Below are 16013 nucleotides of genomic sequence, written 5' to 3'. Positions count from 1 at the left end.
GAAGTTAAGATGCTTGACCATAGGCCTCACACAGTACACAGAAACTGCCACTCTGGCAGGCAGTGGCCAAAGTCAGTGGGAGCAGAAATGACATATTACCTCAAGGAACAGAGACAACTTTCAGGGGATTCTGATGGAGATGCCGCTCCTTCATAGCAACTGTAAATAAACTTCTGAAGACAACTTAGTTACTTAAGTCTTATGAATTTCTGGAAAGCATAACAGACTTCAGTTTTCCTTAAGGTCAATTCCCAGACTCCCTCCAAGCTCATAGTACCTGGCACATCATTCAATCAAAATAAAAAGTCTATTTACGAAAAACAAACTCAATGCTTTTAAAATTCAATATTTTAGTAAGAAACAGTTCATATGCTCTGTTGCTTAAAGGAAAAGGAGAAAAAAAAATAGAATGGAAAACTTACCACATCTGCTTGTAGCAAAAAAAGGGAAAAGTTAGTTTGCATCTGATATTCAAGCATTTTTATTTTTATAATCATGTTGCTTTTTGTAAACAAAAACAATAATTTTCAAAACACATTTATTTATGAAATCATTTGAAGTTGACCTGCATAATTTCAACAAGAGCGTCATTGAAAAAAAAAATGACATATAATGTGTTTGTCTCTAAGAAAAGTCTTAGTTCACACTGAGGAACAAAGGTTTTCTTTTTCTTTAAATGTAGATCTCGGCTGAACATCCATCCAGCAGTCCCAGCATTCTTAGAGGTCTGGTGAGGAGACCGTAGGAGCTGCCGCCTTTCTCAATCATACTCAGAGAATCGGATGTGCTGACTGGCTTGTTGAGTCTTGGCCAGTCTAATCTTCTCAGCTTTGGTGATTAACTATAGAGAAAGAAGTGAGAAATTAGAATATCTCAGAAACTCCAAAATGGAAAAATAAAAATACAGCTCCCACTATGAAAGTCTTATGCTATCAGGCTGAATGACGTTTCTAATAGCCAGGGGTAGAATGACAAATAAGATCGTTATGTTTTGAGCTAATCAGTTTACAGAGAACTGGAGATTTTTATGCAACAGATCTTAAATATCTGAAACCTCTATCTCCCTCCAATTATAGTGCATATCTCAAAATCTTTCAACTTAAATGTCAGCCAGGAGTCACTGAAGAGTCACAGCTGAGCATTATTTTGTATATTCTCTGGACTTGGTTATTAATTCCTAAGACTAAATGGTATGGGGTCCTCAATTACTTTGTGATTAAAGATTTACATACTACTTGAGTGAAATTTGATACCTCTGTGTATTACTCATGTTTGCTTTACAAACTGCTAACTGGACAGGCAAGGTGCCACATACCTTTAATCCTAGCACTCCAAAGGCAGAGAAAGCTGGATCTCTGTGAGTTCAAGGCCAGCCTGAGCAACACAGTGGGACCCTTTCTCAGGAAAACAAATCAAAACAAACTGTTTACTGGAGGAATAATCCGAGCAGAGTGACAAGATTTCTCTGTGTAGCCCTGGTTGTCCTGGAACTTGCTCTACAGACTAGGCTGGCCTCGAACTCAGAGAGAGAACTAAGGATAAAAGGCATATGCCACCATGCCCAGCTTATTCATTTATTTTTGAGAACAAACCTTACTTTGTAGTCCTGTTGGGCTGGTCTCTACTGGAGAGATTTAGCCTGAGTGCTGCCATTAAAGGTGTGCACCACCACACTAGGCTTAATTTTTTCACCCTACCTCATATATTACACAATTCTTTTGTTGCTGTTCTGTTCTGTTGAGACAGGGTTTCTCTGTGTAGCCTTGGCTATCCTGGAACTCACTACAGGGCCAGGTTGGCTTTGAATTCCCAAGTGCCAGGAGTAAAGACATAAATCACCACACCCAGCTTGCGTTACAATTCTTTTGTGCCAATTATACCTCTTAAAATGTTTAAATTTGCTTTACAAATGAAAAATTAAGATTTCAAATAATGATCTACTACTAAAACCTGTCTTTATTAAATAAAAGTACTATATTACAGATTATACAAAATATGATTTTATATATATACATACATACATATATGTATGTATGTGTATGTATAAAGGAGGAAAAGAAGATTTTTTTAAATCATATAAGACAATAGATCGAAATATTCCCAAAGGAGATGCTGCTGCTTTTGTGCAGTAGGTCTCTGTAACCCAGGTCTCTTTTCAGTCTTCTGAGTAGCTGGGTTTACAGACACAAACTATTGCACCAGCCAGCCAAAAGCTTCCTTAACAGAAAAACAGAATTATAGCGTAGTCTTCTTTTTCTCTTAAAAATATTGGCTCTGCAGGTAGGAATGTAGCTGAGTAGGTAGAATATACAAAGCCCCACGTCTGATACCTAAGCACCACATAACTTGGGTAGAGGGACCAGCCTGCATGTTCAGCACTCAGTTGGCAAGAGCTGAGGGATCAGAACTGCAAAGTTGCTGTCAGCTACACAGTGAGCTTGAGGTAAGCATGAGGTATCACAAACCTTGTCTAAATCAATCAATCCATGAATCAAATATCATGCCATATCTGATTGGCAGGCAGTCATGACATAATTAAATTAAAATACTGTTCACAAATGATAAGAGTAAAAAATTCATGGTACCCTAGCACACCAATGATGTTGTTCACAAACAGGAATTCTGCCCTTACTGGGAAACATACAGCAGCAATTTGCATTGAAAAGGCCACTCTGATTAAAAACAAAGCCAAACATCTAAAAAAAGAAGTGGGTGGTGGGAGATGCTTTAGAGTTACAGGCACTTGCTTTAAAACCTAACAATCAGAGTTCCATCCTTAGGACCCAGAGGGTAGAGAGAGAACTGACTCCAGCAAGCTGTCCTTTAATTACCAAACGCATTCTGTGGCACAGACACATTCACATAAATTTAAAAATATAACTTAAATATTTTAGAGAATATTTAAACAACTCAAGGGAAGAAATAAAATTTTTACTTTTGGGCTGGGAGTGGAAGAACACTCAGCTAGCACCATAAGTCCTTGACTTGGAATTCCTGACTTATAAGGGGTGAAAGTTAAACACATCCTACCAAGATCTGGGGCAGAAAAAAACAAGTCATTTCCCTTTGGCAGATCCTTAAGTTCCCAGTCCTTTATGAGTTAATTTAGATGTGACTGATTTTCATATGTAAACATTATGCAAAGTATACTCTGTATTGATTTACTTTTCTACTTTCAGTCCTGATAAACTGAACAGAAATGAGGTTCTGAAATGTGTTCTACCCCATAGCATGAAACTAAGAACTCTGGGGTTTTAAGTTAAGTGTTTTTCTCCAACTTGAGGTGCACCAGTATCTAGTGTGGAAGGAATCATGCCAGAATCACTGGAATTCTTCCACTGTTTTTTATATACCTAATTCCCATTTTTTTAGCCTACAATGACGGTCTTCTGAACTCTTGGGTGGATGTAAAAGCTCCCGTGCCACGCATGCTTAGACCAGCTAAGGGACAACAAGAGGATTTATTATTCATGCCTATTATTCTACTTGTAGGAATGGGGACTAGTATATTCAGAGAGTATTATCATGCCCTAGTTCCGCAGCAGAACACTTACTTAATCTCCAGCACCAGAAAAAAACAACACTGACAAGATTGGCAAACAAGTTAGCTGTGGTTAAATTTCTTCTAACAAGATTCCAATACCATTTATTTGGTGTGGAAGATTCACTGCATTTTAATCCATGAAGTCAGCTGTTTCTACCTAGGCCATGCTAACAAGCTTGGTAATAGAGCACGTGAAAACTGGAAAATGAGTAACTTAAATTTTTGTTGTTCTAGTATAATTTTATAAAATAATCTGGAAATGTTTATTTCTTTGCCTGAGACTAAGATGAATCTTAATAAATTTATAAAATGTTATAATTACTAGGTAAGAAAAAGACAGACAATTTAAACAGAACTTCACACCAATTAGAAGAATAAATATTACTGACCTGATTACAGTCCATTTATCTGTTCTGGATTACTGACTTTAACATCTGACCATCTCAAACAAGCTTTGAAATTAACACCTCCAAGACTCAAAAGAGCCTTGAGAAAGGAAGGGGGCCTTCCCATCTCAACAAGATCAGGCTCCATTCAAGAAAAAATTCACAAAGAGCAATAGCAGCAAACATCCCTGTCAATCATCATAAATGCCAAAGCAGCACTGACGAGAAACATACCAAGCCAATAAGCATAGGACATTTGAATCAGGGCTTTCAAAGTTCTTAACAAATTGTTTTAAGCACTTTGGCTGAACAATAATTAAAAAAATAATACTCTTTGCAAAGAATAAATACTATTCTTGGTGAGTAACTAATTATATAAATTATCATAGAAATAAAATTGTTGACAACTATTTTAATTATTTCAGTTTGCTTGGGCCACTTATTGATTATTAGAAAAATAACAATTTTTAACAACAGCAATAATAGTAACAATTCTCATGGCCACTCAGAACCACATACATTATTCTCAAACTACAGAAGACAGCAGTTCTGAATCAAGACTGTGTATACTTAACATGCATCACTACTTCAAAGCACAGAAAAACTCCGAATTACAATTGTGGAACCCTGTGAGCAAATGATCTTAATTTCATCTATTTTGAAACCAGGAGAAAACGACATTCTTTCTCCGTCTGAAACAGTACCCTACTAGAAAAGTCAAAGTGAATTTATCCTCATTTATTACTGTGAGAAGATGCATTTAACTGCTCCCCTTACCTTCTCCGTGCCTCTTTTCTTTTCCCGAGGTTGATTAAGTTTGGCCTGTCTATCTACCAATATCTTCTGCCAGTACCTCTGCTCGTGATCACCTTAAAAACAAACAAGAGCTCTGATCAGCGAGTAGAATGATCTTATCAGCAGAATGTATGTGGGGAGGAAGGCTAGTTCTATTAGCCCAACGCAGAACAAGAACAATTACCTACAAAAATAACTGTTTATTAAAAAAAAACGAAAACAAATTAGGTTTTACCAGAAAGGACCTCAAGGTTCCAACAGTTCTTCTTTTTAATTTCAGTCTGTGCATTCATTACTGCCTGTGCATCCTCAGGAGTTTTGAATCGAGCATGGCATTCAGTATCTCCTTCTAGCAAATCAACGTAAACAACTTCTGAGATTGTGGCCAAAACATCCTATATGATAAAAAAGTATAAAGACTTAAAATCAACACCCAAAATGTCTCACAATTAATGAATGTACCCAGAAAGGTTGTCAAATGTATCAATAAGTTACTCTGTAGTTGATGGGTAAATACATAAATCACTTCCAAAATACACAAAAATACTTTTAAAATAATTTGGACAAAAATGAGAAGCAATCTAACAACTCACTGCAAATTACTTTCCTTCATCTTCTTCGAAGTCTATCCTTTAAACATGAACTTACATGGGGTGGGGAGGATCAGCTAAAGGCAAGATTTGTAGAGTGGAATACAAATGACCCCTCCCCCAGCAACCTGGTCAGGTTAGTACAAGAAAGACTAAAGGAAAGGCCTTGAGAAGTTTATTTTCACTCACCCATACAATACCACGTTGACTTAGAACACACGGAACCATCTTTAACATTTTACAATAACCAACAGGAATCCTAGGGTTCCTGGGTAGATTTACTGGAACACAGCTGACAGCTCTCAGTTTCAGATAAAATACATAAGTAACCCTTTCTAGGCAAGCTGAGGGACCCCCACAAAGGGATAGTTTTACCTATAATGTCCCGCTGTGAAGACTAATTAAGAAGATTCCTGCATTCTTAATCCATTTTTTTTCTCACAGTAGGTTCTCTACAGAACACAATGCATTTATGCAGGAATGTTACAGTAATCTTAGCTGCCAAATTTCAGTCATTAAAGCAAAAGAAATAAATAAAGATTTCTAACTAGGAAGGAAGTGTTTAGACCAGAATTTTCTAGGCACAAAGAACTAAAATTACTTTAATGTAACGAATTCCCAGAGTCATAGAAGGAATTGAGGATCTTGAAATATTATTTCATTGTAGAATAAAAATAGCTTATTAGTTAACAGTAAAGGATAATAGAGATTTGCGAGTTTTTAGAAGACAGAAAGTAGGCTTACACACAATATACTGTAACATAAGAACACCATTCGTAAAAACACTTGCTTAATAAATCAAGCCAAAAAAAGAAGTGGAGAGAATTATACCTGAGATGTCTTCACTGCTTTTAAATCTAGCTAATCATATTAATCAGTATACAGCAAGAGATCAATCTGTAATAAGTTGATGAAATTGTAATGTAGCCCCTGGTAGTTGTAAGAGTTTAGAGTACCATAGTTCAAAAGATATTTACTATATATCCATTATAAAGTCAGAATAATCTCTTCATGGGAAACCCATATAATGACTGACAGTCTGGTAATAGGTAACAAGAGTACAAGCAGATTACAGATTAAAAAATTAAAAATTAAGAAAGCTAAAACAACATAATGTATGGTATTAAAAGTCCTAAGATGTTAAAGAAGTAATTAGAATTTTATAAAAAATTTTATACAGTATAAAATAAAGTGGCTAGGTTGGAAAGTTGAAACAGGAGGATTGCTGGCCTGGGACACATAATGAGTTAAGACAGCCTGTGCAACAATAAAAAACCCTGTAGCATATGGTTACACCTTTCAAAATAAAATCTTTAACAAGTACATTATTAAATCCAGTCTTATAAAACTACGGCACCAAATACCTTTTTAAAACTCTCACAACTGACAAAACTTCCAGAGCATAACTGTGAATACTTATTTTTCAACAACTGCAATTTAGAATCACTGCACCACTCTCTCGGAAGGTAACGCATTCAGACAGTTCAATGTATATCTCATTTCCTGAAGAATTTGTATTCAGATTAAACCTATGAGTTATCAGAGTTACCAGAGACTCAATCTCTACAAAATGAGAAGTCCAGATTCTAACTGGACTTGTTTTGGTTTTCATATTCTTTTAGAAACGTTTCACATAAACATTACCCTGACGTGTTTCCTGCCAGGCAGAGGCTCTTTGCTCGTGATCTTCACAATCACTCCGGTCACGAACTGTGGGCCCTGGGCATTAACCTTCTCCTGAGGGCAGCACTCTGGAAGGTTGACTGCAGATGTAAAAAGGAAAAGGCCAGAGATAACGTTCCCACACCTGACATTAACATGAGGAGCACCACTCTACAACAGCAGTAGTGATTTCTCAGGCTAATGAATTGAAATAACTTAGGACTTGTACAATTTAAAATTACTATTAATGCATCACACTGCTCATCTGGAAATTAACATGAAATAAAATGCATCATTGCCTGAACCAAAGAATAAAACTTGAATAAAGGAGAATGGGGAATGAATGGGGAGGAAGGACTGTAAGGGGAGGATGGGGGGAGGCTGCAGCTGGGATTAAAAAAAATAGATGAGCTAAAATAAACAAAAATATTTACAAAAAAAATCTTTACTAATGTTACAATCAATAATTCTTTGATATGTTCATGATCAGGGTTTATCTTCCACTGAAACTTCAGTTTTTATTAGTATGTCCCGGCAGTTGTGAGTAAACTCGCTGATGATAAAGAGAGAGTACACACACTTCAATTTTCTCCCCCTTTCTTTCAGTTTTTTCTGTTAGTGGTTCATCTTAAATCTGGGGAAAGCACTCTATCCCTGCAACACAACCATCAGGAAATCCTCATCTACAAGACCCAGTGCATCACAACACTAAAGATATTATACTGACCTTCACCTTTGCCATTCCTCTCTCCAGACTTGCTAGGCACTGCAGAGTCTGGGTCCATTTCTGATTCCAATTTGATTTGAGATATTGTTTTTTTTAGAGAAGCCATACTGGCTTTTTGCAGTGCCAAATACTCTTTTTTCAAATCCATCCATTCAGTTCTGTAAAACGAAGACATGAACTACTGAAATAGTGATACGATGACTCACTGAGAACTCTGAAATTCCCAGTCTTAGCAACTCTCCTCTTTGCTTAAAAGCATACAGTTAATTAGTTTTTAGGCCATAAATCTATCTAGCAGACACACAAAGTTCCTTTTCATTAATAGTAAGGTAAAATGCTTTCATTTCCCAGCTAAGTTCCTGATGTGTTTCTAGAATTTTTAATTGGAAAAGCAAAATTCTGAGTTAGAGAAAAGTAACATTCACTAAATCAGGCAACTTTGGGGGAAAATGAGAGACTAAAATTCAAAGATTTGTTAAATTGCTTCCAATTTGAGAGATAACATTCCTTAGGATTTACATGAATCGAAAGGAATTTCTAAGAAGAAAAAAACACCCCATGGAAGCAATTTATTTATTTACATACATTTACCATGTAGATGTCTCTTCAAACAGCCAGGGCTCCTCCAGAGAGAAGCACAATGCATCTCCTGGCTCTGTGGGAGTGCTCATTGTTACCCTAATCTGTGCCATCAAACAAGCAGATAGGAGATTTTTTTTTTAAAGAGAAGGATATCTTGTGGTAATGGTTTTAGCAGTTAACATTGACATCTGTTTACTTCAAAAAAGAAAAAAAAAAATCCAGACCTACCCAGGATACCAGGATCTACTTTCCCTGAGAGCTGATACATTAAAATAACAAAGGCTCTTGTAATGATTCTCTGAGATAGAAAGCCAAAAGGAGTTCAGGAGTTTAGGAGTAGTATAAATACAAGTGTCTAAAGTTCTCTTCTTTCACCCTCCAAGCAGAAAGCCGGATTCTTTGGCCGCAGATCACAACGGTAAAGTAAGTCCGTAATTCGTGTCATCTCTTTTCTTTCCTGCTTTTCCCTATATTTTTATAACAGCTGCCTTGAGGGTGGGTTCCCTTCAACTTTAACATGGGAGTGCTTTCTGTCTCATTTAAGAAAGAGTAAGTGCTTCTCTGTTTTAGTAGAAGTGAATTCAATGTACACCTTTGGAGTGGAATAAGCTAACCACTTGTTTGTATGAATTTCCTTTATTTTCAATGGGAATACCTGGTGTGTTATCAATCATTCAGCATCTTAATTTAAAAATGTTACAGATTAAATAAGACTAGAACTTGTAAAGACTGGGCTCCCCATCACTTAAACGTGGATGTACTTGCTTTGAAATTAAGAAAGTAAGTGCTCCCATGTTTTGGTGATGGTAAGTTTTCCTTTTATAATCTTGTGCCTTTAAGAGAACGTGACTGAACTATTTAAGGGGCCTCCTTTACTTTAACATGGAGCCACTTGCTGTGACTCTGTACAAATAAGTGCTTCCATGTTTGAGTGTGGTGGCTCCTACTTATCTTCACTTTGTACTAAAAATGGACTGACCATAGGCCATCACTGTTGCTAATATACAACTCTGTCGAATAGAAATTGGAATTGCACTTTAGCAATGGTGATGGGCTTGTGTCAACTGCCACGGAGAACGGGTACGTACTTAGACAACACTCTCAATGGTATAACCTCTTCTCCCATCTTGTGTCTCTCCTTGTGTTTCTTCTTGTGCTTCCTTTTCACTTTTAGGAGTGAATCACCTTTTATGTCTCCAGTCTCCTTCTCCTCTTCTGTAGAGCAGAATTCTAAGTCTGGAGAAAAGATTCCCTTAAGACAAGTTGTGGTTACAAAGTAGCTAAAATGTTTGCTCTGTCTAATTCTAACACAGTACCTCTGCTTTCTTTGGAGACTTCAGAAGCAGCCTCGCTAATGCCATCCTTCTGAGCCCTTTTCTTGGCTTTTGGCCTGGGAGGGAGGCAGTCTTCATCCTCGGCACTGCTCCTCTCCCTTTTCCCTGCTCTTACTTCAGGCAAGATGGATGTCTCAATCTTGTCCCGTTTTTTCTTTTTCTTTGCAGGTTGCTTTGGAGCATCAGGAGTTTCTGCTTCAGAGCCCTCGGAAGCAGTCCTTTGTCTCTTAGCTTTAGACACTCCCATGCTGTCTGTGTCCATACTTAACTCTTTAGCCTGCACACTGTCTTCCTTCTTTATCCTGCCTTTTTTCTTTTTCTTTTTTTTCTTCTCTTCTGTAACAACAATGTTTGAAAAATTATTTTATTTCCTCCTAATTCAATATTTCCTTCCTGAATACCAGGTACTCACCAGCTACTCTTAGGGAAGGGATGGGTTTGTTTTTCACTGTCTTGGGAAATATGCCCGGTTTCCTTGGTGCTTCTTCGGGTGGGTTGTTAAGAAACTGAAAAAACAATTGCAAAGGGAATGTAAAATTTATCCATACTAACCTCGTTTTAACTTTGCTTAATTTTCAGGGCCCTACAGACATACCTCAATGGCTTTTGCTGCTTGCTCTTTTGTTTCAAACTCCACAAAGGCAAATCCCTTTGGATCCCCAGTAGACTTGTAATGTGGAATACTTATGTAAACCACATTGCCACATTTCCCAAATACTCTTTCAATCCAGCTATGTGTAACATTTTTGGGAAGTAACTCCTGTATAAATCAAAGTGTTCATGAACAACAGTTTAAACATTTTTAATTTTTAATTTCTACATTTTATCAATAAAAAGTTAGAATCAAACTTAAAATTTGTTTTTCTTACCACGTACACGGTGCGTTCCTCCTCATCCTTTGGTCTCTCACCCAGGGGCTTTTTTCTCCGGATTCTTGTTCCCTCTAAGTCCAACTTTGAATATTAATAAACTTGGTGTTAAAAGTATACATTTTAATGCCAGTTCCCACTCCCTCCACTTCTCCCACCTCCCCCCAAAAGGTATCACACCATAGATGTTCCAGAAAGACAGGAATATAATATGGGTTAGCCAGACTCCTTCTCCCCTGCCCTTTCCCCAAATAGATCAAGCACATAATGGTAACATGCAGGTTCACCAGATATCAGGGATGTGGTTAGTGTAATGAAAAAATTTACCTCTACAACAGATGAGCTTTTCAATGCTCTGGCTATTAACTTCCCATCAGTGGTCAACTTCTTCATTTTGTTAAAAGACACCAAAAGAGATATGTCCACATCTAGTTGGTGGAAGTGCAAAATGTTTACCATAAGATTGTTTTAATACTGGGGTGGGATGTGTGATAAAATTTAACATGAACAAAATAAACTAGTTCTCATAAGACCTGGGAGTTAGTTATCTTAAGAGGAAGGAAACTTACATCCATCTCTAGATTTTTCAATTTGCTCTCGAAGAAACCTGTCCTTGTGAAGGTTTGCATCGCCAAACCAGAAGTCCACTTGTTTAGCAATATCTGCAAGCACCTGTTTAACCCTTGAGCGCTTCTTTTTTTCTTCTTTTCTCTTCTCAGTGCTTTCTTCCATAGTTTGTTGATTTTCAGTTTCCATTCTGTAAGTTAATGTAGAAATGTACATATATTACCCTTTGATAGGAAAGGCACACCTCTTTGTTAAATATCTGAGGCCCTACACGGAAGTTCCTGTGCCTGTGGGTATTGTACACCCTCAAAGTATATGTACGATATTGAAGCATCTGTCATCTGTGCCTTCCTGCTGCCAGACATAAATGTGTTTCAGGGGCTGGAGAGTTAAGGGCAATGACTGCTCTTCCAGAGGACCCAGGTTCAATTCCCAGCACCCATATTGCGGTTAACAAATGTAACTCCAAGTTCTGACACCCTCCCAAAGACAAACATGCAGGCAAAACACCAATGTGTATGTGTGTGTGTATCTATCTATCTCTCCAAAACCCTGCATGTGTTCTTAAAAACAAATGTGTTTTAAAGTGAGAGGGAAGCAGTAGCAAGGCTTGTAGGGATTCATTCCTACCATTCCAGTGAAACCCTGATATTAGTGCTCAGCGTCTGCCCCATCGCTGGGCTTCCCTGACCTCCCAGCAACTAGTACAGTCAGAAATGCATGCCTTGTAAACATTTTCTTCATACAGCTTTAAATAAGAGTTTCCCTTTTCTGGTTCCTTCTACTGTGTTTTACCTTCATATGTTGTCTATGACTAAAACTCATATCTTGGCTTCCTTTTTCAACTTATCCTTTCTGAGGGTCCTGGCTAATCAGTGTTGGGCTATTATGCTTCACAAACCACATTCTCTCATTAGTTTCACATTCCAGTAGTCAGTTGTACTTGTCTTCATTTGTTCATTACAGGATATCTTAACCTTAACATGATAAAAACAGAAGTCTAAAATTTTAACAGATTTTTACCACTTTAAAAAATACAAACTACAAGACAGAGTAAGAGCAGAAAATAGTTTCAATCCCTCCTACTGAAGTCAATTCATTATCAGTTGTACTAGCATTGGCTTTAAAATAGAGCCTGAACATTAACTCTTCTCATTCTAATAAACCATTTGGTCCAAGTTATTCTGTCTCACTTAACTATCCAAGATCTTCCTTAATAGCCTACTTACTTCTACCACTGCTTTCTTATAATCATTTTTTTTTTACAAAGGACGATCACTTAAATATGTAAATCAGGACAATTAGTACAAACCCTCCCAATGACTCACCATGGTGAGTATATACCTAAATCCCACATTAAGCATAGAGTTCAAAGACCTTACAAAGGTTTACTAGGTCCTATTCAATCTGACCTGAACATATTTCTTCAACTTTATCTTTCACAAGTCTTTTCAGCAGGCTTATAACATGTCATCCCTAAATTCCTTATGTATATTAAAGCCCTTTCTGTCTCCAGGTCTTTGTTCTTTCTGCTGTTTCTTTTCCCAGTACACCTATACAGTTTAACATTCACTCAGATCAGAGAGGCCTTTTATCCAACCTAAAGCAGTACCCTTGATGCCAATCTGAACTGTACCCCAAGCTTTTCTTCTTCTGCTCATCCCCCTCTGCAATTAAGAGTTCTGTTTCTATCTACCCCACTATAAATATATAGAGGGAGAAATTTCAAGTTGGTCATTATATATTTGTGAAGTAGTTAGATACATTTAAAAGTACTTGAGTTGGGCATGGTGGTATACACCTAAATCCCAGCACTCATGAGGTACTAGCAAGTGGACCTCTGTGAGTTTGAGGTCAGCCTGGTCTATATAATAAAAATAAGGTACCATACATTTCAAATTCTTTTCTAAGGTGGTAAGGTATAAATATAAATACAGATTACAAAAATCACATAGCAGGCTCTATAACTAACTGTTATAAGGGAAGACTTCAAACTCTACATTAACTTTTCCATTAAAGCCCATTATCTAAGGTAGTGGTTCTCAACTTGTGAGTCAAGACTTGGGGTCACATATTAGATCATTATGATTCATAACAGTACCAAAATTAGAGGTATGAAGTAGCAAGAGAATAATTTTATGGTTGGGGGCCACCACAACATGAGGAACTTGTACTAAAGGGTCAGAGAATTAAGAAGGTTGAGAACCATTAATCTCAGTCAAGCATAGTTATAGCCACACTACTCTACACCCACTAGATTTAAAGCAGAGCAGACAGAACAGTAAACACAGAATGTTACAGTTATCATTCCTCTCTTAGTGCAGAGGCCCTCCTTCCTGGTTCTATTAAGGGTTACTTTTGTAGCTTAGCATATTCCAGTTCAGAACAATCAAACACACCTTCAATTTAGAAAAAGATACAGTTAAATAAAGTGACAAAACTGTAGAACAATTTAGCCTCCTTACATCATGGCAATACCTGGGTTACAGAGTCCCCATATCTTTATCCCCCTTTGTCTGTCTTTCTCCCTGATACTGATGGTCTTCCATATCCTAGGCCAATATCCTACCACTGAACTATTTTTCAGTCCTTACTATACTCCTAATGCTATCTGTACTTTCCTGAGGTTCTATGGCAATAACATTCCAAAGGAAATTTATCCTTTCCTTCCAAGGCCTATTTGCTCTCATTACCGCTACTCACAAAGCTGATTAGGCGAGCTCTGTATGCTTTTCGAGCAAGCTTTCTCATCTCTGTGGTCCATAAAATGTGGACATAAATTTTGCCTATATAATAGTTACTGTGAAGATTAATTAAAGAAAATGCAGTTTAAGCACGTAAAATGCTGCTGTGGAGAGGTCTGCAGAGATGGCACTGTGGTTAAGAACACTCATCACTTATGAGGACACAGGTTCAGTTTCTAGCACTGACATCAAAGTTCTCAACCTCCTATAACTCTCGCTAGAGGATCCAAAGCAGTCTTCTGGCTTCTGTGGGCATGTGGTACACATGTATACATTAAGACACATATACTCATAATTAAAAAGATTCTCAAAACAAAACAAAAACAGCTGCTCTGGAGAACACAACAGGCAGCCAAGCTATTCTTTACCAATTTGTCATGGAATCCTACCAAACTGATCTTTGAAATGGCTTTCATCCTCCTTTAGTGTTCCTCACAATTGGAATTAGAATACGACAAGTTTATAACATGCTCTAGAAGTCATCTATTCTTTACAGAAGTCTATGTGTCACCTAGTCATAATATTTTGATATGGTTTGTGAAGGTTATTTCTAAGCTTGCAACATCAGTAACTCCTCATCAGGTTCTCCGTGCTGTCATAAGTATTAAAGTACTGTTAAATGGCTGATGATGGCACACAACTTTAATTCTAGAACTCAGGAGGAAGAGGTAGGCAGATGGGCGAGTTCCAAAACAGTCAGGACTACATAGAGAAACCCTGTGTGGAAAACACACACACACACCCAACACCATGGTTTTGGAACAAATAATAAAAAAATTATTGTGAAACAATGTCAGTTACTTTATATACATAGTTCTAAATCTTGACAATCCTACTATGCAGTTTCTTTCAACTTTTTAAAAGGAGGCTGTTAGGTTATGCAACTGAGTCAAAGCTAGTTAGGTAAGCAAACATTGGTATGTTTGACTTTTACACTGCTACTTTCTAGCAGAAGCTTCTACAAGTTCAAATTATAGTCTGACCCAGGAATTCTTAGTCTGAAGCTCATGACCCTTCAGGTGAATTTCAAGAAGCCTTAGGAATTCAAGAGTGGTTACAAGATAAATTTTAAAGAAAAGGCAAAATACAAATACAAAATGGACAGCAAAATTTAGTGTTACAAGTCCATTTAAAGGAGCAAAGAGCAGATCAATGCAGGAGAAAGTAGAAATGAATGCTAACAGACCCTGGTCAGCGCAGTAACTAATTACATCTTACTCGGGCAAACGTGGTTTCCATTTTTATGCTCTCCTACAAGCTACAAAGTTGAATGTCATATCTTATACTAGATGTAAAGTAAACATTTTGCTTGTAAAAGCATACACAAAATGTTTTCATGGGTACATGTAAAATTTCCAAAGAAACTTGGCCATGATACTTTTATTATTATTTTGAACAAAAAGAAGTGTGCCCAAAAGATTGAGAACCAAAGTTGTAGTCATGGCAAGACTATCCAACGCAAAAGACAGTGGCTTGCATCTTTGCTCCGAATGAACCTTCTCGTGTAAACACGCTTTCTAAAGCCATTCGATTTCCCACTAAAGGTAGCCTTCTTGAGGCCTTCCAGTCTCCGTGAACTGTCCACTCATAATTCCCCTAGTTCCTCCTAAGCGCGCAGGGAACTTAACACTCATCTCTTAAAGCCAGCTCTTTAAAACGGACTTTCCTATAGAGACTAAAAGACCGGAAGTCTTGACAAAGAAAAGACTCAATTTTAGAATACAAGTCCTCACAACTGCTATGTTGTGGGAGCCAAAGCTCAACCCCAAGCTGCCTAGCGCCCAGAGCTTCGCTCAGCCACTGGACAGCCCCCAAGTAGCCGGGCGTGCCCCAAACCTCCCAAGACTGAGCTCGGCCCGCCCCCTCCGTCCCGGGATGGGAACTGCAAGCGGCGCTGGAGCACTGCGCGTGCGCACCGAGCAGCCGAACCAACGGACTAGGGGCGAGGGGGGCGGGGTGAAGTGGACCACAGCGGGTGGGCTAGACCGCAGGAGACCGGACGCCGAGTGTACACCTCACCGCGTCCGAGTGGCACTACCAGCCATCTGTGACTTACTCTGGTCACGTTCCCAAAGCCACGGGTCAGCGACTGCCTCCTTCCACGCTTTCCGCCTCCCGATCCTTCGGGTCGGCTTAAATTCGCGTCATCCGACGAGCGACGCGCTACCCTCAGCCCTCTGTGGGAAGCGGCATCCGAGCAGGGACTTCCGTCG

At 38.2% G+C, this 16013-nt stretch overlaps 1 protein-coding gene across 1 annotated transcript; it reads right to left on the bottom strand.

Annotated features, from left to right (window-relative positions):
- Positions 1-465: 465 nt before the first annotated feature.
- Positions 466-16009, bottom strand: Larp7 (La ribonucleoprotein 7, transcriptional regulator). The gene is made up of 13 exons (XM_048456893.3): positions 15857-16009; positions 11059-11246; positions 10817-10917; positions 10490-10573; positions 10216-10380; positions 10033-10126; positions 9603-9956; positions 9375-9522; positions 7705-7862; positions 6960-7078; positions 4961-5120; positions 4708-4799; positions 466-841 (listed from the first exon to the last, which is right to left on the bottom strand). The coding sequence occupies exons 2-13, from the start codon at positions 11243-11245 to the stop codon at positions 761-763; spliced, it is 1743 nt and encodes a 580-aa protein (XP_048312850.3). The 5' UTR covers position 11246; positions 15857-16009; the 3' UTR covers positions 466-760.
- Positions 16010-16013: the final 4 nt, after the last annotated feature.

The sequence above is a fragment of the Myodes glareolus genome, chromosome 17 (genome assembly GCF_982192425.1).
Source record: "Myodes glareolus chromosome 17, mMyoGla1.1, whole genome shotgun sequence".
Classification (NCBI taxonomy): Eukaryota; Metazoa; Chordata; class Mammalia; order Rodentia; family Cricetidae; genus Myodes; species Myodes glareolus.
Note: the sequence above shows the minus strand (reverse complement) of the source record. Positions and strands in the feature narration are given on the sequence as shown.

Bases quoted from the DNA above. Each gene is read 5' to 3' on its own strand.
- Larp7 (XM_048456893.3), bottom strand. From the start codon at position 11,245: ATGGAAACTGAAAATCAACAAACTATGGAAGAAAGCACTGAGAAGAGA. The intron at 7,079-7,704 runs GTCAGTATAATA...TTACATCTGCAG, and splicing joins GAGGAATGGCAAAGGTGAAG to TCAACCTTCCAGAGTGCTGC. The intron at 842-4,707 runs GTAAGGGGAGCA...CTTTCTCTATAG, and splicing joins AGAAAAGAGGCACGGAGAAG to TTAATCACCAAAGCTGAGAA.